The sequence below is a fragment of the Scyliorhinus torazame genome, chromosome 10 (genome assembly GCF_047496885.1).
Source record: "Scyliorhinus torazame isolate Kashiwa2021f chromosome 10, sScyTor2.1, whole genome shotgun sequence".
Classification (NCBI taxonomy): Eukaryota; Metazoa; Chordata; class Chondrichthyes; order Carcharhiniformes; family Scyliorhinidae; genus Scyliorhinus; species Scyliorhinus torazame.
Window position 1 is genome coordinate 81,909,289 of NC_092716.1, and position 26,327 is coordinate 81,935,615.

At 44.8% G+C, this 26,327-nt stretch overlaps 1 protein-coding gene across 2 annotated transcripts; it reads left to right on the forward strand.

Moving 5' to 3' along the window:
* Nucleotides 1–233: 233 nt before the first annotated feature.
* On the forward strand, nt 234–24,423 carry tmem170a (transmembrane protein 170A). 2 transcript variants are annotated; one of them, XM_072518306.1, is made up of 4 exons: nt 379–492; nt 5,245–5,355; nt 17,102–17,269; nt 21,181–24,423. In XM_072518306.1, exons 3-4 carry the CDS (start codon nt 17,104–17,106, stop codon nt 21,309–21,311), a joined length of 297 nt encoding a protein of 98 aa, XP_072374407.1. In that variant the 5' UTR covers nt 379–492; nt 5,245–5,355; nt 17,102–17,103; the 3' UTR covers nt 21,312–24,423. The 2 variants fall into 2 exon arrangements, with proteins under 2 accessions (XP_072374406.1, XP_072374407.1); XM_072518305.1 differs by lacking the exon at nt 5,245–5,355 and having other exon boundaries at nt 234–492.
* Nucleotides 24,424–26,327: the final 1,904 nt, after the last annotated feature.

A 26,327-nucleotide genomic window follows, 5' to 3' on the forward strand; every position in this document is an offset into this window, starting at 1 on the left:
GGCGTCACGCGTTCCTACATTTTCATTGGTCAATCCACATGCCAATTACGATGACGCGGTCGCCTCTACACGGCGCTGATTGGCTGCTGTAGCTGCGTGACGTCATGTTTTGCTCACTCCCATTGGTTGGCCCCGGTGACGTAGACGGCGACCGGGGGCGGGGCTCCGCTTGGCGCTGATTGGCCACGGCTGTTGGGCTGGCAGCGGGAGGGAGGGGCAGAGCGGCACCGTTTCCCAAATGGCGGAGGGCGGCGTCAATCAGGTGGCGTCACCCCGTCTCTTGCCGGCAGCTCCCGCTTGTGCTCGAGTCGCTGTGATGGCGGCTGTCCGGACTCCGCATCGGTTTGAATGGTAGGCTCTGTGTTGATGGCGGAACCATGCAGATCGGCGGCGGCTTGTCGGTGCATCAGATCCTGAGCCTGGGCCTGATCCCTCGGGCGGGAAACACGACCTGCCATGGAAACGTCACCGCATCCTTATGCCAATTCTCGGGTGAGTGAAGGCGAGCGGCCCCCGAGGGACCGCAGGGAAGAAGGGAGGCCGGCTGTTGCTGCCCGCCCTCGGCTGCTGAGCGGCTGAGGGCGTGGGGGTAACCGGCCGTCGTCGTCTCCATGGAGAGGGTCAGTCAGTTGGTTGGAGTGTCACTGGTCAGGGGTTGGGCTGGGGAGTGAAAGCAAGCCCCTGTCCCAGAGTATCTGACCGGCTTGCCCCTGGATGCAGGGTCCTCTCCCTGGGGTGTTATCTTTTTCACACGCTGCCCTCGCACAAACAACCTTTACATTCTTGGACAGACAATTACACCACTTGAAAACCTTCATGATAACTCGTTGCTATTGAAAAGGGTCACGAACAAGCACCAGGCGCTGAAAGTCCAAGGTTCATCTCGGTGTATTTTGCACTGTGCTCAAGTCTCCCCCACCCCGGTGGAGTTTTGACACGTATTACCGGCCACTGGTACATAAAAACCTGTGCCCAATTTAGACACTTCGACAGAAAATACTGGACAGTTTCATGACCGCATCTGTGGAGAGGAAATGGAGCTAGCATTTCGAGCTAACGTTTCGAGTCTGGATGACTCTTTGTCGAAGCTCTTTGTCAAAGAGTCACCCAGACTCGAAACGTTAGCTCCCTGCTCTCTCCACAAATGCTGTCAGACCTGCTGAGTTTGTCCAATATTTTCTGTTTTTGTTTTAGATTCCAGCATCCACAGTAATTTACTTTTACCTAGATACTTTGACAACTCGACGATTCCAGCTTTCTCGACTGGTCATCAGGTTAATTTCCACAGAATTTATAAGTATTCAATTTTCACATTTAAATAGGATTGCATAAACAAGAACACAACTAGGTTGTAACCACAATCTATCGGTCTGTCCTCTGTGTTCCTGCTGTTTCTGTGCCTCCTTCGCTGCAGTGTAGATATTTTCAGCCATGTTTCAGGTCGTCGTAAATAAGTTATTGATATCTGTTTCAGATTTGCTTTTAGTTAAAATTTTCCTCCACTACTTTTTGAACGCAGATGAAATGAAAAATGAAAATCGCTTATTGTCACAAGTAGGCTTCAAATGAAGTTACTGTGAAAAGCCCCAGTTGCCACATTCCGGCTCCTGTTCGGGGAGGCTGGTACGGGAATTGAAACGTGCTGCTGGCCTGCCTTGGTCTGCTTTCAAAGCCAGCGATTTAGCACTGAGCTAAACCAGATACTTGTATCCTGATCCAACCCAATAATTTCCACCCACTCACACAGCCTCTATTACAGATCATGTCGAGCTTGCACATTTCCAATCTTTGCTTGCATCTCATCCCCTTTTATAGTTTTCTTTTGTGACACCCTAGCCATAATTCAACCTAGGGCTCCAAAGTGTAAATGAGCCCAGCATTCACAGTGGGATATTCTGCTGTCATCAGTATGACTGAGTGCACTGGATGCAGCAAAGACTGAACCCCGATAAAACCCAGCCTACGGTATTGAAGACAATCTTTCATTTATACACCCCCTTTAAGATCTCCGGGCGTCCCAAAGCCAGTGAAGTTCTTCACACAAGAAAGCAAAAAATTACCTATGTCTGCCTGTCCATTGTTACGATCTGATCAGGGGCCGTTAACCGTTGAAAATAAATCAGAGCACCACATTTTAACCGATTGAGCTAGGCCACAAGATTTCACTTATTTAACAAAACAATCGTTATCGTACATAAAAGACTGAAGCAGAACAAGTCCGATTAACTTAGCAATATGATTTGGGCGGCACGGTAGCATTGTGGATAGCACAAATACTTCACAGCTCCAGGGTCCCAGGTTCGATTCCGGCTTGGGTCACTGTCTGTGCGGAGTCTGCACATCCTCCCCGTGTGTGCGTGGGTTTCCTCCGGGTGCTCCGGTTTCCTCCAACCGTCCAAAGATGTGCGGGTTAGGTGGATTGGCCATGATAAATTGCCCATAGTGTCCAAAATTGCCCATAGTGTTGGGTGGGGTTACTGGGTTATGGGGATAGGGTGGAGGTGTGGACCTTGGGTGGGGTGCTCTTTCCAAGAGCCGGTGCAGACTCGATGGGCCGAATGGCCTCCTTCTGCACTGTAAATTCTATGATAATCTATGATTCTAGTTGCTTCACAGCTCCAGGTTCGATTCCTGGTTTGGGTCACTGTCTGTGTGGATTCTGCACATTCTACCGTTCTACATGGGTTCCCTTCGGGTGCTCCGGTTTACTCCCACAGTCCAAAGATATGCAGATTAGGTGGATTGACTATGCTAAATTGCCGCTAGTGTCCAGAAAAGTTAGGTGGGGTTACTGGGTTCCGGGGATAGGGTGGAGGTATGGGCTTAAGTGGGGTGCTCTTTCCAAGGGCCGATGCAGACTCAATGGGCTGCTCAATGGGCCCCTGTGGGGCCAGAATCGGTAGTGCCTGCACCCGTTTAGCACTGTCGTGGAACGCAACGCCGTTCACGACGGCGCGGACACTCCGCCTCCATTTCGGAGAATTCCGCCCATACCATTTGGTGTGTCCTGCATTCTCAGCCATTCCTTGTTATCACACGAGTGAATCAGTTTGGCTGGAGGCTGAATGGCCTCCTGCACTGTAAATTCTATGATTTATAACTGTACATGTTATGCACTCTGGTTTACTTCCTACTTCCCCCAGGAATACTTTTTTTTAATAAGACACACCAATCTTTAAGTCATTTACTTCTGTACGTGCCACCCATATGTATGCCACAGTCCTAGAGTCAGAGCTTTTATTGTGCAGAAAGAAGCCCTTTGGACCATCCTGTCTGCGTGGTCATAATGCACCTATCTACTCTAATCCCATTTTCCAGAACCTTGCATGCAACGGCATTTCCAAATACTGGGACTTGTGTGGCACAAATGGTACTTGTCAACCCAAGCCTGAACATTGTCCAGGTTTTGCTACATATGGACATGGACTGTTTTTAATATCTGAGGAGTCATGGATGGTGCTGAACATTGTGCAATCATCAGTGAATATTCCCATTTATGATGAAGAGGATCATAGAATCCCTACAGTGTAGAAGGTGGCCATCAGGTCCGATCCGACCCTCCCAGCGACACACTACTCATGTCCAGTCACCTGTCCACCCCACCCTATCTCCGTAACCCCATAACCTAATTTGCACATCCCTGAGCACTAAGGGGTAATTTATCATGGCCAATCCACCTAACCCATACACCTTTGGACTGTGGGAAGAAACCAGAGCACCCGAAGGTGACCCACACACACATGGGGAGAACGTACAACCTCCACACAGTCAGTCGCCAAGGCCGGAATTGAACTCGGGTCCTTGGCACTGTGAGGCAGCATTGCTGGCCACCGTGCTGCCCAGATATTATTGATGAAGCAGCTGTAAGTGGTTGGACTGAGGACACTACCCTGAGGAACTCCTGCAACGGTGTCCTTGGGCTTAAATGATTGATTTTCAACAACCACAACCGTTTTCCTTTATGCTAGGTATGACTCCAGACAGTGAAGAGTTCTCCCCCAGTTGCCATTGGCTTAACTTTTGCTAGGGCTCCTTGTTGCCACACTATTAAATGTTGTCTTGATGTCAAGGACAGTTGTTCTCACCTCACTCCCACTTGATTTCAGTTCTTTTGTCCATGTTTGTACCAAAGCTGTAATGAGGTCTGAGCCGACTGCACAGTTTCCACTTAGTAGCAGTGTCAACAACATCTTCAATCACTTTGCTGATGATCGAGAGTAGATAAATGCTGTGGTAATTGGCTGGAATGGAATTGTCCCTTTTCATGAAGACCGACATACCTGGACAATTTTCCTCTTGTTACCAGATGCTGTATTGGAACAGCTTAGCTAATGGCATTGTTAATGGTGACACAAGTCTTCAGCACTACAGCTCCCCTTTGTTGGGGCCCATAGGGCGGGATTGTCCGAGCCCCGCGCTGGGCCGGAGAATCGCCACGCCGCCCCAATGCTGGCACGCGATTCCCCGAGGAGCAGAGAATCGGTGCCAGCGTGTTTGGCGCGGAGCCGGTTGCGGGCCGCTGTCCGTGGCCACGCCGCCGATTCTCCGGCCTTGGTGGGCCGGGCGGTCGCGCGGAAACGGCAGAGTCCCGCCGGCCCTGTCCACACCTGCTCACAGCCGGCTGGAACTCTGCGCGCAGGGTCGGGCGCAGCCTGTGGTGGGGGAGGGGAGCTCCTTCACCGGGGGGGGGCCCTCCGATTGGGTCTGGTCTGCGATGGGGCCCACTGATCGGCGGGCCGGCCTCTCCAGCCCCGGCTCTATTTTGTTACGCGACTGGCCCCTGAAACCCTGCGCCATGTTGCGTCGAGACCGGCGCGTTGAGGAAGTCCTGCGCGCATTGGCGCGCCTCCACTGCACATGCGTGGGTTGGCGTGCTGCCCAATTGGCGCTGGGAAGGGAGGCTGGAGCAGCGTGAACCGCTCCAGTGCCGTGCTGGCCCCCTGTGGGGCCAGAATCGGTAGTGCCTGCACCCGTTTAGCACTGTCGTGGAACACAACGCCGTTCACGACGGCGCGGACACTCCGCCTCCATTTCGGAGAATTCCGCCCATACCATTTGGTGTGTCCTGCATTCTCAGCCATTCCTTGTTATCACACGAGTGAATCAGTTTGGCTGAAGGATAGTTTATATGGGTGGGATCTCAGGGGGTGACCAAGATGGATTGATCATTTGGCACTTGGATGGTTACAAACTCTTCAACCCTGTCCTTTACACTCCACCACCATTCTCAACTTGACTTGACAGGATTGCAGAGATTTGATCAGACCCGCTATTTCTGGGATCGCTGTGCTCCAAGGAAAGCATGCTGCATCCACTGTTTGGCAATCAAGTAGTCCTGTGCTGTAGCTCCACCAGGTTAGCACTTTTTTTGCTATGTTTGGTGCTTCTGGCATCCTTTTCTATTCTGTTAAACCAGGGTTAATGCTCTTGGCTTGATGGTAATGGTTGAGAGAGGGATATACTAGACCACAAGATTACAGATTGCTCAACAGGTGTTTTGTGACCAGAAGCCTGGTGTTTCATTGGTATATTTATTTATTTTTTTCTTCATTGTTTATTTATTTAGTCAAATTTTTTTGGGGGGAAATTGAAATTGTTCAAGTTAACCGAAGGTTTAAGACATGGCAGGAGATCTCAGACCCGTGTCATGCTCCTCGTGTGCGATGTGGGAGCTCAGGGATACGTCCACTGTCCCTGGCTCCTTCACGTGCAAGAAGTGTGTCCAGTTGCAGCTCCTGTTAGACCGCTTGACGGCTCTGGAGCTGCGGATGGACTCACTTTGGAGCGTCCGCGATGCTGAGGACGTCGTGGATAGCACGTTTAGCGAGTTGGTCACACCGCAGGTGAAAGGTACTGAGGGAGATAGTAAATGGGTGACCAAAGGACAGAGCAAGAGTAGAAAGGCAGTGCAGGTGTCCTCTGCGGTCATCTCCCTGCAAAACAGATATACCGCTTTGGATACTGTTGAGGGAGATGGCTCACCAGGGGAAGGCAGCAGCAGCCAGGTTCATAGCACCGTGGCTGGCTCTGCTGCGCAGCTGGGCAGGAAGAAGAATGGCAGGGCTATAGTGATAGGGGACTCAATTGTAAGGGGAATAGACAGGCGGTTCTGCGGACGCAATCGAGACTCCAGGATGCTATGTTGCCTCCCTGGTGCAAGGGTCAAGGATGTCTCGGAGCGGCTGCAGGACATTCTGGGGGGGGAGGGTGAACAGCCAGCTGTCGTGGTGCACATAGGCACCAACGATATAGGTAAAAAACGGGACGAGGTCCTACAAGCTGAATTTAGGGAGCTAGGAGTTAAACTAAAAAGTAGGATCTCAAAGGTAGTAATCTCAGGATTGCTACCAGTGCCACGAGCTAGTCAGAGTAGGAATGTCAGGATAGAGAGGATGAATACGTGGCTCGAGAGATGGTGCAAGAGGGAGGGATTCAAATTCCTGGGACATTGGAACCGGTTCTGGGGGAGGTGGGACCAGTACAAACCGGACGGTCTGCACCTGGGCAGGACTGGAACCGATGTCCTAGGGGGGGTGTTTGCTAGAGCTGTTGGGGAGAGTTTAAACTAATGTGGCAGGGGGATGGGAACCGATGCAGGAAGTTGGATGGTAGTAAAACAGGGACAGAAATAAAAGGCAGTAAGGGGGAAAGTGTAAGGCAGAGAAGCCATAGTCAAAAATCAAAAAGGGCGACAGTACAAGGTACAGTGACTGAGGGGAGCTCAGTGATTAGGACCAGGAATATTAAAAGAAATAAAACGGGATGTGAAAACATTAATGGTAAGCGACGTGGCAGGTTGTTACAGGAAGATGTGGGTTCGACGACAAGGAAAATTAGGAGTAAGGTTAAGAGGAAATATAACTTAGGAGAGGTTACTGATCGAGTTGTTAAGATTAAGAACAGAGGTAAAAAAGCCAACATAAGTGTACTTTACCTGAATGCTCGTAGTATTTGGAATAAGGTAAATGAGTTGATGGCGCAAATCATCGTGAATGACTATGATTTAGTGGCTATTACTGAAACATGGTTAAAGGATGGTCACGACTGGGAGTTAAATATCCGAGGGTATCAAACTTTTCGGAAGGACAGAGTGGATGGTAAGGGAGGTGGTGTAGCTCTGTTATTTAAGGATGACATCCGGGCAACAGTAAGGGATGACATCGGTGCTATGGAGGATAAGGTTGAATCCATTTGGGTGGAAATCAGGAATAGTAAGGCGAAAAAGTCACTGATAGGAGTAATCTATAGGCCACCAAATAGTAACATTATGGTGGGGCAGGCAATAAACAAAGAAATAACAGATGCATGTAGAAATGGTACAGCAGTTATCATGGGGGATTTTAATCTACATGTTGATTGGTTTAACCAGGTCGGTCAAGGCAGCCTTGAGGAGGAGTTTATAGAATGTACCCGCGATAGTTTCCTCGAACAGTATGTAATGGAACCTACGAGGGAACAAGCGGTCCTAGATCTGGTCCTGTGTAATGAGACAGGATTGATTCAGGCTCTCATAGCTAGGGATCCTCTCGGAAGGAACGATCACAATATGGTGGAATTTAAAATACAGATGGAGGGTGAGAAGGTAAAATCAAGCACTAGTATTTTGTGCTTAAACAAAGGAGATTACAATGGGATGAGAGAAGAACTAGCTAAGGTAGACTGGGCGCAAAGACTTTATGGTGGAACAGTGGAGAACCTTCCAAGTGATTTTTCACAGTGCCCAGCAAAGGTTTATACCAACAAAAAGGAAGGACGGTAAAAAGAGGGAAAATCAACCGTGGATATCTAAGGAAATAAGGGCGAGTATCAAATTGAAGGAAAAAACATACAAAGTAGCAAAGATCAGTGGGAGACTAGAGGACTGGGAAATCTTTAGGGGGCAACAGAAAGCTACTAAAAAAGCTATAAAGAAGAGTAAGATAGATTATGAGAGTAAACTTGCTCAGAATATAAAAACAGATAGTAAAAGTTTCTACAAATACATAAAACAAAAAAGAGTGGCTAAGGTAAATATTGGTCCTTTAGAGGATGAGAAGGGAGATTTAATAATGGGAGATGAGGAAATGGCTGAGGAACTGAACAGGTTTTTTGGGTCGGTCTTCACAGTGGAAGACACAAATAACATGCCAGTGACTGATGGAGATGAGGCTAAGACAGGTGAGGACCTTGAGAGGATTGATATCACCAAGGAGGTAGTGATGGGCAAGCTAATGGGGCTAAAGGTAGACAAGTCTCCTGGACCGGATGGAATGCATCCCAGAGTGCTAAAAGAGATGGCTAGGGAAATTGCAAATGCACTAGTGATAATTTACCAAAATTCACTAGACTCTGGGGTGGTCCCGGCGGATTGGAAATTAGCAAACGTGACACCACTGTTTAAAAAAAGGAGGTAGGCAGAAAGCGGGTAATTATAGGCCAGTGAGCTTAACTTCGGTAGTAGGGAAGATGCTGGAATCTATCATCAAGGAAGAAATAGCGAGGCATCTGGATGGAAATTGTCCCATTGGACAGGCGCAGCATGGGTTCATAAAGGGCAGGACGTGCCTAACTAATTTAGTGGAATTTTCTGAGGACATTAACAGTGCGGTAGATAACGGGGAGCCAATGGATGTGGTATATCTGGATTTCCAGAAAGCCTTTGACAAGGTGCCACACAAAAGGTTGTTGCATAAGGTAAAGATGCATGGCATTAAGGGTAAAGTAGTAGCATGGATAGAGGATTGGTTAATTAATAGAAAGCAAAGGGTGGGGATTAATTGGTGTTTCTCTGGTTGGCAATCAGTAGCTAGTGGTGTCCCTCAGGGATCAGTGTTGGGCCCACAACTGTTCACAATTTACATAGATGATTTGGAGTTGGGGACCAAGGGCAATGTGTCCAAGTTTGCAGACGACACTAAGATAAGTGGTAAAGCAAAAAGTGCAGAGGGATTTGGATAGGTTAAGTGAATGGGCTAGGGTCTGGCAGATGGAATACAATGTTGACAAATGTGAGGTTATCCATTTTGGTAGGAATAACAGCAAAAGGGATTATTATTTAAATGATAAAATATTAAAACATGCTGCTGTGCAGAGAGACCTGGGTGTGCTAGTGCATGAGTCGCAGAAAGTTGGTTTTCAGGTGCAACAGGTGATTAAGAAGGCAAATGGAATTTTGTCCTTCATTGCTAGAGGGATGGAGTTTAAGACTAGGGAGGTTCTGCTGCAATTGTATAAGGTGTTAGTGAGGCCACACCTGGAGTATTGTGTTCAGTTTTGGTCTCCTTACTTGAGAAAGGACGTACTGGTACTGGAGGGTGTGCAGAGGAGATTCACTAGGTTAATCCCAGAGCTGAAGGGGTTGGATTACGAGGAGAGGTTGAGTAGACTGGGACTGTACTCGTTGGAATTTAGAAGGATGAGGGGGGATCTTATAGAAACATATAAGATTATGAAGGGAATAGATAGGATAGATGTGGGCAGGTTGTTTCCACTGGTGGGTGAAAGCAGAACTAGGGGGCATAGCCTCAAAATAAGGGGAAGTAGATTTAGGACTGAGTTTAGGAGGAACTTCTTCACCCAAAGGGTTGTGAATCTATGGAATTCCTTGCCCAGTGAAGCAGTAGAGGCTCCTTCATGAAATGTTTTTAAGATAAAGATAGATAGTTTTTTGAAGAATAAAGGGATTAAGGGTTATGGTGTTCGGGCCGGAAAGTGGAGCTGAGTCCACAAAAGATCAGCCATGATCTCATTGAATGGTGGAGCAGGCTCGAGGGGCCAGATGGCCTACTCCTGCTCCTAGTTCTTATGTTCTTATGTTTGTAGTGGGATTTTGTAGGGCTCTGTTCTGGGTTCCTTGCTTTTGGTGGTTTCTATCAATGATTTGGACTTCAATGTAGGGGGCATGATTCAGAAGTTTGTAGATTGTCCAAAAATTGATGTGTGGTTGAGAGTGAGGAAGAAAGTTGTAGACCACAGGATGATATGGTGTTCTGGTCAGGTGGGCAGAAAAGCAGCAAATGGAATTCAATCTGCAGAATTTGGAAAGGGCAAACAGCAACGTAATACAAAATAAATAGTATGCTACTGGAAATGTGGAGGGACAGGAAGTCCTTGAAATACAAGTCCACAGATCTCTGAAGATAACACGACAAGTAGATAAGCTGTTTAAGAAGACTCATGGAATACTTTCTTTTTTATTAGTCAAGGCACAGCATATAGGAACAATGGGAGTTAGACATGTGTAATACACTATTTGGGACACAGCTGGAGTACTGATCATAGATCATAGAATTTACAGTGCAGAAGGAGGCCATTCGGCCCATCGAGTCTGCACCGGCTCTTGGAAAGAGCACCCCACCCAAGGTCCACACCTCCACCCTATCCCCATAACCCAGTAACCCCACCCAACACTATGGGCAATTTTAGCATGGCCAATCCACCTAACCCGCACATCTTTGGACTGTGGGAGGAAACCGGAGCACCCGGAGGAAACCCACGCACACACGGGGAGGATGTGCAGACTCCGCACAGATAGTGACCCAAGCCGGAATCGAACCTGAGACCCTGGAGCTGTGAAGCATTTGTGCTATCCACAATGCTACCATGCTGCCCCTACAGTTCTGGTCATTATTGCAGGATCAGACTAGAGAGGCTACAGAGAAGATTTACAAGGATGTTGCCAGGAATGGAGAATTTTAGCTAAGATAAGATTGGATAGGCTGGGATCTTTCTTTTGGACAGAAGAGACTGGGGAGATCTAGTAGACATAGTGGATAGGAAGGGCCTATTCTACAAGAGGTCAATAACCAGGGATGCACAGATTTAAAGGAATTGGTAGAAGGATTAAAGAAGAGTTGAGTATTTACTTTTACACAGAGGGTGGAGGCCTTCTGGAACTGCTGCCTTTAAAGGTGGTAGAAGCAGAAACCCTCATGACATTTTTAAACCCTTTTTTTGTCGATGCACTTGAGGCACTGTGTAACTACAGAGCTATGGACCAAGAACTGGGATGAGGTTGAATTGCTTTTTTTTCAGCTGACAGTCACAAGGGATCAAATAGCCTCTTTTTCTATTGTGAGGGAGTATGAATTGAGCACCTCTTGGATGCCCAGTTTTCAGGTGCTGGATCTGTTCTGAATCTATCTCATTTCACACAGTGGTGATGCCGAACGCTAATGGTGTCCAAGAACGGGTCGCTCCTGCTAATACCGTCATGGATAGAAGTGTCTGCAACAGGTAGATTAGTGAAGTCAAGGTCTTATCATTTTCTCCGTTGTGTTTGTTCTTGGCACCTGCTGCATTCTCATCTACTGCAATTGTACAGTACTCAAACACAACAACAGCTTCATTTTGTGTGCAGGAATGTTGTGTTTTGTCTAAATGTTATTTCATTAACAAACATTTGGTGAGAGAAATGGGCAGTTTTAGTTGGGTCACACTTAGTATCTGTCTCTTGAGTTGCCCTTTGTTGGTTCGTCCCCATCCCACCCGCCTGCTTGACCACTCCTTTCCCACCTTCCTGACGGTCTGCTTAACTTTCATCACCTTTCTGACTAAGTTCAAAAGTTCAGAGCAGCTTACCATTTGCATACACCTTTTTAAACAATGATCAGCGCTATATGTTTGCTCAGTTTGTTTACCCATTTCTGGTGTGTTGGCTTCAATGTAGAATACACAGCACATAAACCAAAGCTTTTGGTGGCCTGGCATTGCTATGGGAAAGCTTTGCAGCCAGGTTCTCCCTGCTAGTAGAGGGTGTGTGGCTGGAAAGAGAACAGAAAGTGTGCTGTGGGTGTGCTTTGTAAATGGTTCTTGGTAAGTACTAGTGTTTGGGGGAAGGACAAGTGGCAAAGTTAGACGTGGAGATTGGATAACAGTAGGCTACAGTAAGTCTTGTTTGTCCTAGACTTGGAGGGAACGGTGTCTGTTTGCCAGGAGTAAAACAAGGGGAGATGTCTGGAGGAGGAGTGGGAGAAGTTCCTTAAACACTAAATAAAGATATGGTGATGAATGCGTGGAGAAACAGCTCCATATACTCACCGAACTGATGTCTAGTGCTTATGGGTGCAGTTAATTCATTTAACGTGATAAATAAGTTACTCTTGTAAGGTTTGAAAAGAATAGCCCACCCATTCTGCAGCACACCGATGTCCGATCTGATTTTGTTTGATGTTAAGGCCAGCAGTATTCTTAATTAAGTTAACTAGTATAGAATTTTCCCTTCCAATTGTATAATGAATGAAGATTTAATTGAAATTCATTGGATAAAATTGTAATCTACAATGGTTTGAATATTATGTTGTCTTTTTTATCTATGGTGAATTCAGTTTAAAGTCTTCGAATCATAGAATGTACAGTGCAGCAGAAGGACATTCAGCCCATCGAGTCTGCACCAGCCCTTGGAAAGAGCACCCTACTCAAGCCCACGTCTCCACCCTATCTCCGTAACCCAGTAACCCCACCCAACCTTTTTGGACACTAAGGGCAATTTAGCATGGCCAATCCACCTAACCTGCACATTGTTGAGGTCGTCACTCTTCAGAAATATGATTTATGCCAGGGCTACCCCACCCGTATACTGCAGGACAAATCAGTCTTCAGAAGTGATTAAGGCCAAAGGATTTGGGACAGCACGGTAGCACAAGTGGATAGCACTGTGGCTTCACAGCACCAGGGTCCCAGGTTCGATTCCCCGCTTCACTGTCTGTGTGGAATCTGCACGTTCTTCCTGTGTCTGCGTGGGTTTCCTCCGGGTGCTCCGGTTTCAAACCCACAGTCCAAAGACGTGCAGGTTAGATGGATTGGCCATGATAAATTGCCCTTAGTGACCAAAAAGGTTAGAAGGGGTTATTGGGTTACGGGGATAGGGTGGAAGTGAGGGCTTAAGTGGGTCGGTGCAGACTCGATGGGCTGAATGGCCTCCTTCTGCACTGTATGTTTGTTCTAAAGCAGAGGCAGTGTAAGAATGGCATGAAGTCATTTATGAGGAGACAGATGAAGCAAATGTACAGGTAGTTGGAAAATGCTATCATTGTGAGGCCACACCCGAAGGACTGTCTGTCCCGTTGCATAAGGAAGGACATGCCATACATACTCGTGTAAAATCAAACTTTTGAGTCAATTATTTTTAGGCCAAAAGTCACGGGGCTGACTTTTACAGGGATAATCGTTTTTGAGGTTTCAGGTGTGCTTGATTTGGGTCCAAGTGAAATTCAAAAAGAACAGTCACAGCAAAACAGTAAACCAACACTAAAGAGTTGATATTGATTATCATTTGTAATCTGATCACTTGAATAATTTGATTAAAACTTAGAAAAATAAATGTTTTGAGCATTTTCTTGTGGATATTCATTTAAAATTAAGTTGAATCATGGGAATATAGGAACAGGAGTAGGCCATTCAGCCCGTCGAGTGTGCTCCACCATTTAATCAAGGCTGATCACCTACCTTATCATCATATCCCTTGATGTCATTAGACTCCAGCAATTTTTCAACTTCTGTTTTGAACATCTCAATGATTGAGATTCCACAGTCTCCAAAGATTCACCACTGTCTGAGTGAAGAAATTCCTCCTCATCTCAGTCTCTGACTCACCAGCCAGGGGAAACATCTTGGGCTGGGTTCTCCGGTCCCCCAGCCAAATGTTTCTCGGCGGCACGCCGTGCGTTGATGGTGGGAGTCTTTACTCCCGCTACTTGTCAATGGGATTTCCCATTGGAAGCTACCGCAAATCATTGAGAAACCCACAGGCGGGGGTGTGCTGCCGGCAGGAACATAGGATCCTAACGGCTGAAGAATTCTGGCCCTTATCTACATCCACTCTATCCCACCCTATAAGAACTTTACAAGTTTCAATGAGGACTCACTCATCATTCTTCGCAACTCTAGGGAACATAGACCCAGACTCCCCAATCTCTTCTCAAGACAATCCTGCCATCCCAGGGATTAACCTGGTGAGCCTCCGTTGCACTCCCTCTATGGCAAGTATATCCCTCCTGAGATGATGAGGCCAAAATTGTACAGAATACTTCAGGTGAGGTCTCACCAATGCTGTGTACAATTGCAGCAAGAGATCTTTAGGCCTTACTCACATCCCATTGCAATGAAGCCCAATATATTGTGTATGTTCCCTTGGCCGCAGAAAAATGCTTTTCATTGTACTTCGGTACATGTGACAATAAATCAACCAATGAATCATACTATTTGCCTGCCTAGTTGCTTGCTGCACCTGCATCCTAATCTTTAGTGACTTATGAACACGGACACCCAGGTCCCTTTGAATGCCCGCATTTCCTAACCCCTCACCCTTTAAGAAATATTCTTAACTTATTCACATTTTAGCCCATCTGCCATGTTCTAGCTCGTTCACTTGGCCTGTCCAAGGCCTCCTTGTATCCTCCTCGCAGACTGTGGGAGTCCCCACCCAGTTCATTGTCATCAGTAAATTTGGAAATATTACAATTGGTCCCCACATCCATTGAACAGCTGTGGACCTAGCACTGATCCTTTCAGCACCTCCATAGTAACAGCCTGCCATTCTGAGAATGATCCATTTATTCCTACTCTCTGCTCTCTGTCTGCTAACCAATTCTCAATTCATACCAGTATGTTTCCATGAGCTCTAATTTTATTTACTAACCTGTGAGGGACCTTGTCAAAAGCCTTCTGATAATCCAAATATACCACAAACTTTTTTATCAATGCTACAAGTAATATCCTCAAAACTCCAAGTCTGTCGAACATGATTGCCCTTTCATTAATCCATGTTGACTCTGCCCAATTTTACCATTCATCTCTAAATGTGCAGTTATTACATCCTTGATAATAGAATCTTAACATTTTACCTACTACTAACATTAAATTAACAGGTCTGTAGTTCTCCATTCTCCTTCTTCCTCCCTCCTTAAATAGTGGGGTTACATTTGCTATTTTTCAGTCCACAGGAGCCTTTCTAAAATCTCTAGAATTTTGAAATATAACCACCAATGCATCCACTATTTCTCTAGCCATTTCTTTCAACACTGTGATGAGGTTCATCTGGTCCGGGGGGTTATCAACCTTCAATCCAGTTAACCTTTCAAGTACTACCTCTTTACTAATATTCACAAATAATTTATTTTCGTTTCTCAGTTTTAGAAGTCTCTTGGTTGCCAAGTATTTGAGGGAGATTTTCTGTATCTTCTTCCATCAGGACAGACGCAAAGTAACTATTTAGTTTCTCCACAATTTCCCTCTTCCCCACTATAAGCTCTCTTGTCACCACCGGTAACGAATGGACCCACATTTGTCCTAGCTCATCTTTCCCTTCACATATACCGAAAGAAGCTTTTACAGTTTGCTTTTATGTTCCTCGCTGAGGTTTGTATTAATATTCTCTTTCTAAATTTCCCTTTCTAAATTAATTTCTTGGTTCTCCTTTGCTGGTTATAAATTGCTCCCAACCCTCAAGCTTACCACATTTTCTGACATCCTTAAAAGCCACTACCTTTGATACAATACAGTCTTTTACTTTCATTAACCACAGTTGATTTACCTTTCCCTTTGGGTGTTTTCACCTGAGAGGAATGTTTTTCTGTTGTAGACCATGTGGTATTTCTTTAAATACTAGATATTGCCTGTCTACCATCAAATCTTTTGAGGTATTTTCCCAATCCATCATAGCCAACTTGCCCCCTATACCTTCATGGTTTCCTTTTTTCAGATTTAAGTCCCTAGTTTCAGAATGAACTACATCGCATTCAAACTTAATGCAACAATTGACATATTATGGCCACATTTTTTTCTCAAATGCTGCTTTACAGCAAAGTTCATAATTAACCATTTCTCATTACACAACATTAAATCCAAAATAGTTGGCTGTTCTGGAAACCCATTTCATGCGCATTTAATTCTGCTTTTTTTAACATTATTCTCTATTCTGATCCGATGTAATGCTTGCTTATGCTTCATCTGTCTTCTATTTTTGCTTCCTCCTTTTTTTATTTTTGGTTTCCCTCAAATCTGAGTTCCCTCTCTGGTTCCCATGCCCCTGCCATTCTAGTTTAAACCCTCCCCAACCGCACCAGCGAATCTCCCTGCGAAGACTCTATGATGTTAGTCCCGGTCCTGCTAAAATGTAGCCTGTCCATCTTGTACAGTCCCACCTGCTCTAGAACCGGCCCCAGTGCCTTAGAATACCGATGCCCTCCTTCCAACACCAGATCTCGCTCAATTCTCCTTCTTCTCTAGTATGTGGAACTCGAAGTAATCCTAAGATTACTGCTTTTGAGATCCAACTTTTCAATCTCCTAACCATGTGCCTCTTGCTGATCGTGCGATTTGAAAAGCCTGACTCTTGCATACACCCTCTGAGTCACTAGTTAGCTACAGTAATTCACACCAATTGAACCAATTACTTTCAGCTGATTGGCAGATAACGGCCACCAGCAGGCCGTTCCCTGTTTAACAAAATAGTCTAACTTACTCAAAGGTTGTTAGTTCTATGTCAGAGGTAGTCTCTTAATCTTTATTTAAACATGAAAAAATAAACCTGAATCATCTCCAGGATTACTATTGGGTTTTGATCACTGAAAAATTGGGTTGACCGTTACACCAAATTTTTAAGATACTTGCCCTAGAGCATGGACAGAAAGGTTCACTCAACGTGTTAGCAGTCGGAGAGGATTGTCCTACAAGGAGAGCTGATCTCGTATGGCCCATCATCCCTGGAGTGTTGAAGAATGAGAGATAATCCAGTTAATGGGCTTTAACAGGGTAGATGCTGATGAAATATTGTCCCCCTTGCTGGGAAATCAGAACAGGGGGCCTCGGTCTCAGAATAAGGAGTTTTGGACCAAAACAATAATTTATTTGTGAATCTTTGGAATTCTCCTTCCCAGAGAGCTGTGGATGTTCGGTATTTGAGTATATTGAAGTTAAATGTTGACCCTGCTCCAATTTCCTAAGCCTTGTCCCAGGACAAATGAACCAAGTGTTTTTTTTTTTGCTCTTGGGTCTGCATGTTTTCTTCCCAGAGGAAACAATACACAATTAAATATGATTCATTTTTGGATTGCCTTCAACATCAAGTTCGCTGCAGCAATGGCAAAGTTTTGGTATAATTCTTTACTTTTGTGTGTTACAGAGATGTGGTATGGAGTGTTCCTTTGGGCTTTGCTGTCCACAGTTTTTATCTATGTTCCTGCTGGATTACTGGCATTTGTCATGCTGCGGCACCACAAATATGGACGTTTCATGTCTCTGGGTATCCTGGCTGGAATCCTGGGACCAATCACTGCAGCAGTGTTGACCAGTAAGTGCTTGTTAAATACCTTTAATCATTGAACAAATCAATTAAGAATGTTTTCCAAATAGTTGTTTCTCCTATCCTAAAGCATCTGAATGGCCAGGTGAGAGTGTCTGCACTTGACATCAAGGCAGTCTTGGACAGAATGCATCAAGGACACCAAGTAGGTAATTGGGGAAAGCTCTCCACTGGTTGGAATCCTACCTAGCATAAAGGAAGATGATTGTGATTGGAGACTGATCATCTCAGCTACAGGGCATGGTTACAGTTGTTCCTCGGGGCAATGTCCAAGGACCAACTATCTTCAGCTGTTTAATCAAAGGGGTCCATCCATCATAGGATCAGAAGTAAGGATATTCACCGACTGTGCAATGTTCAGTTCCATTCACAACCCCAGATAATACAGTCTCTGCTTACATACTGCAAGAGCTAGACAACATTCATGCTGGAGCTGATGAGTGGCAAGTAACAGTCATACCATACAAGTCTCCAACAAGAGAAAGTGTAGCCAACCGCCTTTTGACTACTGATCAGCTTGTAGCTGTACAGCACCACTAACAACTGCACTACAATCCCCAAATTCCCCAACATCAATATTCTGGGGGTTACCATTGATCAGGTACTAATCTAGACAGTCACATAAATACTGTGGCTACAAGAGCAGGTCAGAGATTGGGGCTTTTATGTCAAGTGACTCTCCTCCTGATTTCCCAAAACCATTTATACCTGGCGCAAGTCAGGAGTATGATGGAATACTTTCCACTTGCATGGATGTGTGCAGCTCCAATAGCACTCCAGAAGCTGGACAGTATCCAGGTCAAAGCATCCCGCTTGGTCAACAACTTCATTCACTGCCTTAAACACTCACTCCCTACATCACCAGTGCAGTTGCAGCACCCTGTAGGTCTCCACCACATAGAAAGATGAGGGCCGCAGACACATGGAAACACTGGCACCTGTAAGTTTCCCTTCCAATCTCACACCACCTACTCCTGACATGGAAATTTATTAACATTCCTTCATGGCCACCTGAACAATAATCTGGATCTCCCGACCTAAAAAAACGTCTACACCATACAGACTGCAGTGATTCAAGAAAGTGGTTTCCTACCACTGCAAAAAATGCTGACCTTGCATGTGGTGTTCCTATCTCATGAATGTATAGAACAAAAAAGTGGAGACTATTTCAAAGGTGACTGCTTGGGCAGCAGATATCCTAATCCATTCTTCCTGTGTGCCAATGTTTCAGAATTGGGGGATTCACCATGAATTCTGCATTTTCCAAGATACTTCATGCCTGACAAAGGCTGGTCAGAGGACAGTTTAATCAGTCGAGCAGAATTAGTTTTAAATAGATGGCCTTGTGAAGCATAACTAAATTCTCTGCATCTATTCCCCTCAACATTTGGAAGGAATATAGTGTTCTGGCTTCGCCAACTACGAAATGTGACAAATCTAACTGTTTCAAAATTAACAACGTACTACTGACATTGCATTTGTTTGAGAGAAGGGGTCAATTACAATCTTTCAATAGTTTCTCCCTTCCCCTGGGACAAGATGTTACTGTTATTTTTGGTCTCCCTGGATTTTATTTGTTCCTTTTTAAAGAATATCCAATATTTGTACTCCCATCATTAAAAATCATTCTTTATACTGTGCACACTGGAGGTGAATTATGCAATATCAGCTTGTAGCTGTACAGCACCACTAACATCGGAAATGCCCAAAAGTACTTTACAGGAGTGTTATCAATCAAATTTGATTCCAAGCCACAGAAGAGCAGACAAGCAAAAACTTGATTAGAGGTGTTTTTTATGAAGTGACTTCAGACTGGTTGGGGAGGGAATTCCAGCGCTGATGACCTTTGCAGCTGAGGCCAAAGCCGCTAATAGTAGAATGATTAAAAGTGGGGATGGTAAAAGGGCCAGATTTAAAGGAGCACAGGGGATTCCAGGAGATTAGGAAAATACGGGACAGACCAGGATGAGAATTTAAAGATTGAGACATTGCTTAGTATAAATAAACGATTTGGAGGAAAATGTAGCTGGTCTGATTAGTAAGTTCGCGGATGACACCAAGGTTGGTGGAGTGGTAGATAGTGTTGACGAGGATACAGCAGGACAGAGATAGGTTGGAGGCTTGAGCAGAGAAATGGCAAAGGGAGTTTAATCCAGACAAATGTGAGGTAATGCAGTTTGGTAGGTCTAACATAGAGGGGAAATATACCATACATGGCAAAACTCATGGGAATATAGAAAGTCAGAGATCTGAGCGTGCAGGTCAATAATTGAAAGTGGCAGCACAAGTGGACAAGGTAGTCAAGAACGGTATACAGAATGCTTGCCTTTATTGGACAGAGCATTGAGTATAAAAGCTGGCAAGTCATGCTGCAGTGTATAGAACCTTGGTAAGGCCGCACTTGGAATATTGCGCGCAATTCTGGTCCCCACACTACTAGAAGGATGTGGAGGCTTTGGAGAGGATGCAGAGGAGGTTTACCAGGATGTTGCCTGGTCTGGAGGCTGGTATCTATGCGGAAAGGCTGAATAGACGTGAACTGTTTTCATTAGAATGGCGGAAGTTGAGGGGTGACCTGATCGAGGTCCACAGGATTATGAGGGACATGGATAGAGTGAATGGGCAGGCACTCTTTCCCAGGGTGGAGGGGTCAGTCACCAGGGGGCATAGATTTAAGGTGCGTGGGGCAAAGTTTAGAGGAGATGTACGAGGCAGGTTTTTTACGCAAAGGGTGGTGAGTGCCTAGAACACATTGCCAGGGGAGGTTGTGGCAGCAGATACATTAACGGCGTTCAAAAGATACCTTGACAAATACATGGATAAGATTGGTATAGAGGAATACGCCACAAAGAAATGCGGAGGGTTTTGGCCAAGGTTGGTATAATTTCCGGTGTAGGCTTGGAGGACCGAAGGGCCGGGTCCTGTGCTGTTTTGTTCTTTGTTCTTTGAACCAGTGTAGGTCAGTGAGCATGGGGATGATCGGGTGACCAGGACTTGGTGAGAGTTTGGGCACGAGCAGCAAAGTTTTGGATGATGTCGGGTTATAGAGGGGACAGAATGGAAGGTTGGCCAAGAGCGAGTTGGAATAGTCAATTCTCGAGGTAACAAAAGGGCAGAACACATGTTTGTACACCAATGTAGAGCATGGTATATTTCCAATGTTATTAATATTCCTAATTCTAATTAGGAGCCTTCAGAGCACACCTGGGTGTTACTTACTTAACCTGCTCCTGGCCATTTCTAGAGAGACATTTAGTGGTTTGATTGAGAGACCTGATGACATTTTCCACTGTCACCTGTTCTAATCATAGAATCACAGAATTTACAGCGCAGAAGGAGGCCATTTGGCCCATTGAGTCTGCACCGGCTCTTGGAAAGAGCACCCTACTTAAGCCCACACCTCCACCCTATCCCTGTAACCCCACCTAACCTTTTTGGACACCAAGGGCAATTTTAGCATGGCCAATCCACCTAACCTGCACATCTTTGGACTGTGGGAGGAAACGGGAGCACCCGGAGGAAACCCACCCAGACACAGGGAAAACGTGCAGACTCTTCACAGATGGTGACCCAAGCCGGGAATCGAACCTGGGACCCTGGAGCTGTGAAGCAACAATGCTAATCACTGTGCTACCATGCCGCCCCTAATGTCTCCTCCTTTGTTTCAATTGTTGTCTGATTAGAAATTCTGTGGAACAGTTAGGTTTTACTACATTAAAAACACTATATAAATGCAATTTATCTCACATTAACTGGATTTATTAAAGTTGAAGCCTTGTTTGGCCTTTGATTCATCATCAGATCCACTTGATTATGTGCAGTTTTGGGGCATATCTGTGTATTCTTTATGAATGTTACGTACATCATGGCCAAATGACAAGTCACTGAACCTTTTTCAGGTGCAGCTATTGCTGGTGTCTACAGAGCTGCTACAAAGCAAATGGTGCCCCTTGAAGCTTTGGTTCTCGGAGTTGGACAGGTATTTTTCATCGTTGCAATAGCCTTTCTGCGAATTTTAGCAACTTTATAGCAGTAGGCGATCTGCTTATCCAAGACGACACAAGCACAGAACTCCAACTTACGGCTGCATATAGGTTGCACCGTTCCCTGTAAACTTCAAAACCAGGGTCCATGCCAATCAGTGCTGCTCATCAACAGGAATTGGCAACAGCTTAGATGTTGTGGATTTCCATGGATTGCCAAGCTCGAAGAACAAAGGACATATGCGCTAATTTTTCTCAAGTGCTGAGATTTGTTCTTTGTTATAAAATATTTCAACGCCAAAAGAGGTAATAGTCTACGTGCATATATTTTAAAGTCACTTTTTGCACGTTTCAAATTGTACAGATGTCTTTTTAGTGTGAAGACTGATAAAGTATGCATATTTATTGTAGGATTAGAACGTCAGACAACAGATTTTCTTTCTATGGAATACAGAAACTGTATTTTGATTCGGCCTGCCACATTTCAATATTTCAGCAATTGGGGTAATTATGAAAAGGCAAACAGAACCCTTCCACCTGAAGGTTACCAAAGGCTCGTAACTTAAGTATATACCCAAAAGAACTGAAGTATTGCAGCTTTGTGGCTTAAGCAAGGTGAACAAGTCCTACTGTACCTAACAACAATAATGCACTCTTTTCTGAGAGTTCCTCTTTTTATAATTTATTACAGGCAATTTCACAACTTCCTTTTTTTAGAAATAAAAACTGAATAGTTGTGTTTGACAGTAATTATGAAATGCCATCATTCGTACCTAACAAAGATTTTATCCAACCCGCATTGTGCAATCAGCAAACTTAAAAACTTACCTATAAATGTATCTATCTTATTCATCAACCCCTTATTTCATTGTACAGAAAATTAGTTAAAATCTAGAGTTCAGTGATATTATTGATCTATGTGTATATTGATGGTGAAACAGAAGGTGTTGAGTTTAGTTTTAGTAGCATTAACAGCCAAAATTAGGGCCCAGGGCAGCCCCAAGTTCCTGTGGTCATACACTCAGCCTCTTTAAAGGTATCAAATGAACAAGGATGGTTTTCTAAATGTAGATTTACTGCTGCAAGTATTTTTGCTGAGCCAATGAACAAGAATGTCATCCACACGCCAAGCTAATTATGCTGGTACTCATGCTTGATTGCACAAGTTGAAAGTAGGGCACGACTTTGGAAGTGAGATGCAATATTAATGAAGACAGTGTGTGGACTGTTTCTCGTTTTGAGTTGTAACTTGGGAGAAAATAATGTCTTTTTAATGGACAGCATTTGCCATCAACTTGTGTTTAACTGCAGCAGTCACTGTGCACATATACATACAATTCAGGCGTGCCAACTATTTTCGTTTAAATTTTATCTAGTATTTCAAACCAACAACAATTTGAATATTTGTACATTTTTGGAGAAAATCTAATTTATACTTGATGTTCAGTCTGCCTAAGTGTAAGCACTTGGTTAGTTTGCCCATTTAGTACTGCGTGTAAACAATTGTTCATGGGTATAGTTTAAAATTATAGTGAGAAAATGAGTCTTCTAACCTGAATTGTGCTTGCATTATCTCCATTTCATCATTCTATTCCATTTGGCAAAATGTACCAAACATTTGCATAGCTGTCCTTGTGATGTGCTGTTATCTCTTTGAACAAGCATCTCCAAGTCGTAATATTCTAATAGTTTTGAATATCATTTCTATTTATACCATGTATGCTGATAAAATTACCATGAAATAATATAATTGTTTTAAAAACAGTAACAATGGTGAATGAACCACACTGATTTAGACTGCCATTTGCAATGGGCCGAGCACTAACGTACTTGACGAGGACATGGAAGGGTGAGGGTTTGTGTCAGCACTTTAATTGCACCCTTCCTGATGTCAACTATCCTGGGGAGGTAAAATGCTTCTTCACTGAAAAAGAAAATCACAGTTGGCGAATGCATTCGGTCTCTAGATTCAGGTTATATAGTGGCTGTAAGAGACTATAGGTAAGGGGTTGCTTACTTGCTCCTCGCCTGGGATATAGTGAGTGATTGTGGGGGGTGGCGGGAATGGGAATGAATAGCTCAAATTCTCTTGATTAGTTTTCAGCCAGATATTTGGCTCTACTGCCACAATTTACTCTACACGGTCCTTTTCTTTCCCTCCTTTAGCCTTCATTTGTTTCTTCTGTTATCTCTTTACTGTTTTTCTCCTGTCTTTCTCTTCTCTTTACTCTTCAACTCCCTCCCCTCTTCCTTTGCTGCCGCTCTCCTGTAGACATGATTATGTGCTGGTCTTGTTTATTAAAATTCACTTATAGTGGGGGATTGATTTATTTTTTTAAAATGGGTATTTGGTATCAGAAATATCCACTGCGTGAACTGCTGATGTGATTTTCATGAAATTCAAGACTGTGATCCTTAAAACATTAGTAAAATCCCCATATAATAAGCACTGATTAGATTTATTCATTCACTATAAAGCAAAAGCCTTCGTGATGATGAGCAGTGGAAGACTGAGTAACCTCGCTTATCAGAAAGATTTCCTTTACCTGTTGATATACTCAAATTCTACTTTTTCTCTCATAACCAGAGGAGCATTTCCACATTATTTTGTGTTTGATCACAAATTTGCTTACAAAGTAATGCATACTTAACAGTGGTGATACTTTCAGTGCAGCAGTTAGAATACAGAAGTCTCCAATACTGTACCCACAGTCATTCATCTAGTGTCTGTAATAGTCTGTGTTCAAAGCACCTTAATTTTGGTGTTGGTCACAAGTTTAAACCACATTAGCAATTAATCATTGTCACTTGCATTCATTGTAAGCCCAGTTCACTTGACTTAATGGTACCTTTTATATAACACTCAATGTATGTAGTGGAAGCCTCTATAACCAGTAACTTCTCTTTCTAAATGAGCTGTTCTGGTAAGATTAAATAAGGTTGACTAAATTTGAATGCTCTTTAAACATGTCTAACGATGTGAATTTAAGCATTTATTATGAGTTTTTACTGCTGTGTATAATGATCAAATGTTTGTTTTGAAATTTATATTGTCAACATGGGGAAATCAAAATTTTTATTTTTCTACTTACATGGCTAATTTGGTGACATTTGCTGGTAAATATATTTATACAAAAATAAATTTTGTTAAATTGAGAATTGTGGTTTGTAATTGCTTGATTCTCGGCAGAAATGTCGCATTCTCTAATTGACCTCATTTTTCTCACTTTTGTGTACTTGCATATGACACTATTTGGAGTGGGAGTGGTGGAAATGTATTTATTGTTTTACCTCTGGCTTCCTATTGCTAGTGAACTTCCTAGAGAGAGCGCGGCAGGACCGGGAGACACGGCATGGTCAGGCTGGGAGACGCGGTGGGGCTGTCAGAATCGAGCGTCGCGGTGAGCCACTCGTCATGGGCGGACATGTATCGGGGTCAGAAACGTGTGATGAATGTAAGAATTTAACCCTTACTTGGTGCAGTAAGGGTTAAAAGCCTGGGTTAGGATGTGACTGCTGCAGTTTTAAAAGAATGCTGGTTGAATGATTTTTGGGAGCCAGAGCTGAAATTAAAGCATCGCAAAAAGCTTGGCCTAATGCAGTTATGTTTGGATTAAGGGGATTCACTTTGGGGTTAATTAGATTTCAGCTTGGTGAAATTATATAGTTACTCCCCCTCCCCCCCCCTTCCCTCCCTCTCCAGCCTGCCTCCCTCCTCCTCGCCCGCCTCCCTCTTCCTGCCTGCCTGCCTCCCTCTCCCTCCCACCTCCCCGCTTGCCTCCCACCTACCTCTACTTTTACTTTTACGTACAATATTAGTGTCTTAGCTCCGTGATGACATGGGGGAAGATGGTAGGGAATGATGCAAGTTCCGAGCTCGGGTAGGAGAAAGCATTAGACGAAGTTTGGCCAGATATATTAGGGGAAAGGAGGAACACAGCAGAGGCAGCTGTTCAAATGGTCCGTTTTTAAAAAAAATTCGTTCATGAGACGTGGGTGTCGCAGGCTGGGTCAGCATTTCTTACCCATTCCTAATTACCCTTGCTCAGGCATTTAAAAAAAAAAACATTACTGTGGATCTGTAGTCACGTGTAGTCAAGACCAGGGCAGGATGACGGATTTCCTTCCCCAGAGGACATTATGGGGAACCAGATGGATTTTTGCAACAAATAACAATGGTTCAGAAGGGAGGGAGATATAGCGAGGGGTAGTGAGAGCTGATCCGCTGACAGAGTCCACATGGTCAGCAGTGGGTCAAGTGAGTTGGACAAGACGATAAGCAAGATAGCCCCCAGTGGGCACACTGGGCAGGAAAATTGATGAGACAGTGCGATAGGGATATTGGGGATGCTGCTCAATCAACGCCGAGAGACTTGATGAGCACTCTAGAGGATACCAAGAGAGGCTCGGTGGGAAGTTGTAGGCTTATCTAAGAGGGAGCCTGGGGTAGTGGCAAGATGGTAGGGAACTGGATGGACTGAGTACCTGAGAATGGAGAAGCGAAAACGATGGAAGGGTTACGTATGGTTAATGTTAAAAGAAATCAATTGGGACTTCCGGTTGCGGCTATGCGGAGCTAAGTCGCACGTTCGGCAGCTCCCGCTAAAAACGGACTTTTGGGCTCTTTTTAGGGCCCGTAACGGCGCTTGTTCAACATTTCCCGGTGTGGGAAGGGGGCAGCAACATTCCCCCGATAGTGTATGGACCAGGAGCGGGGCGATTATTAAAAAAAAAAAAGTGGCATTGAAGCAAAGAAAGGTGCGAGGGAGGAGGACCAAGATGGCGGCGGGCGGAGACCAGGCAGCGTGGAGGCAGTGGGCGCAAGAGCAGCAGGAGCTTCTCCAGCGCTGTTTTAAGCAACTGAAAGCAGAGCTGCTGGAGCCGATGAAGACTTCAATTGATAAGCTGCTGGAGACCCAAACGGCCCAAGGGGCGGCGATCCGGGAGGTCCGGCAGAAGGTCTCGGAGAACGAGGACGAAATCATGGGCCTGGCGGTGAAGGTGGAGGCGCACGAGGAACTCCACAAGAAATGGCAGGCAAGGTTCGAGAAGATGGAGAACCG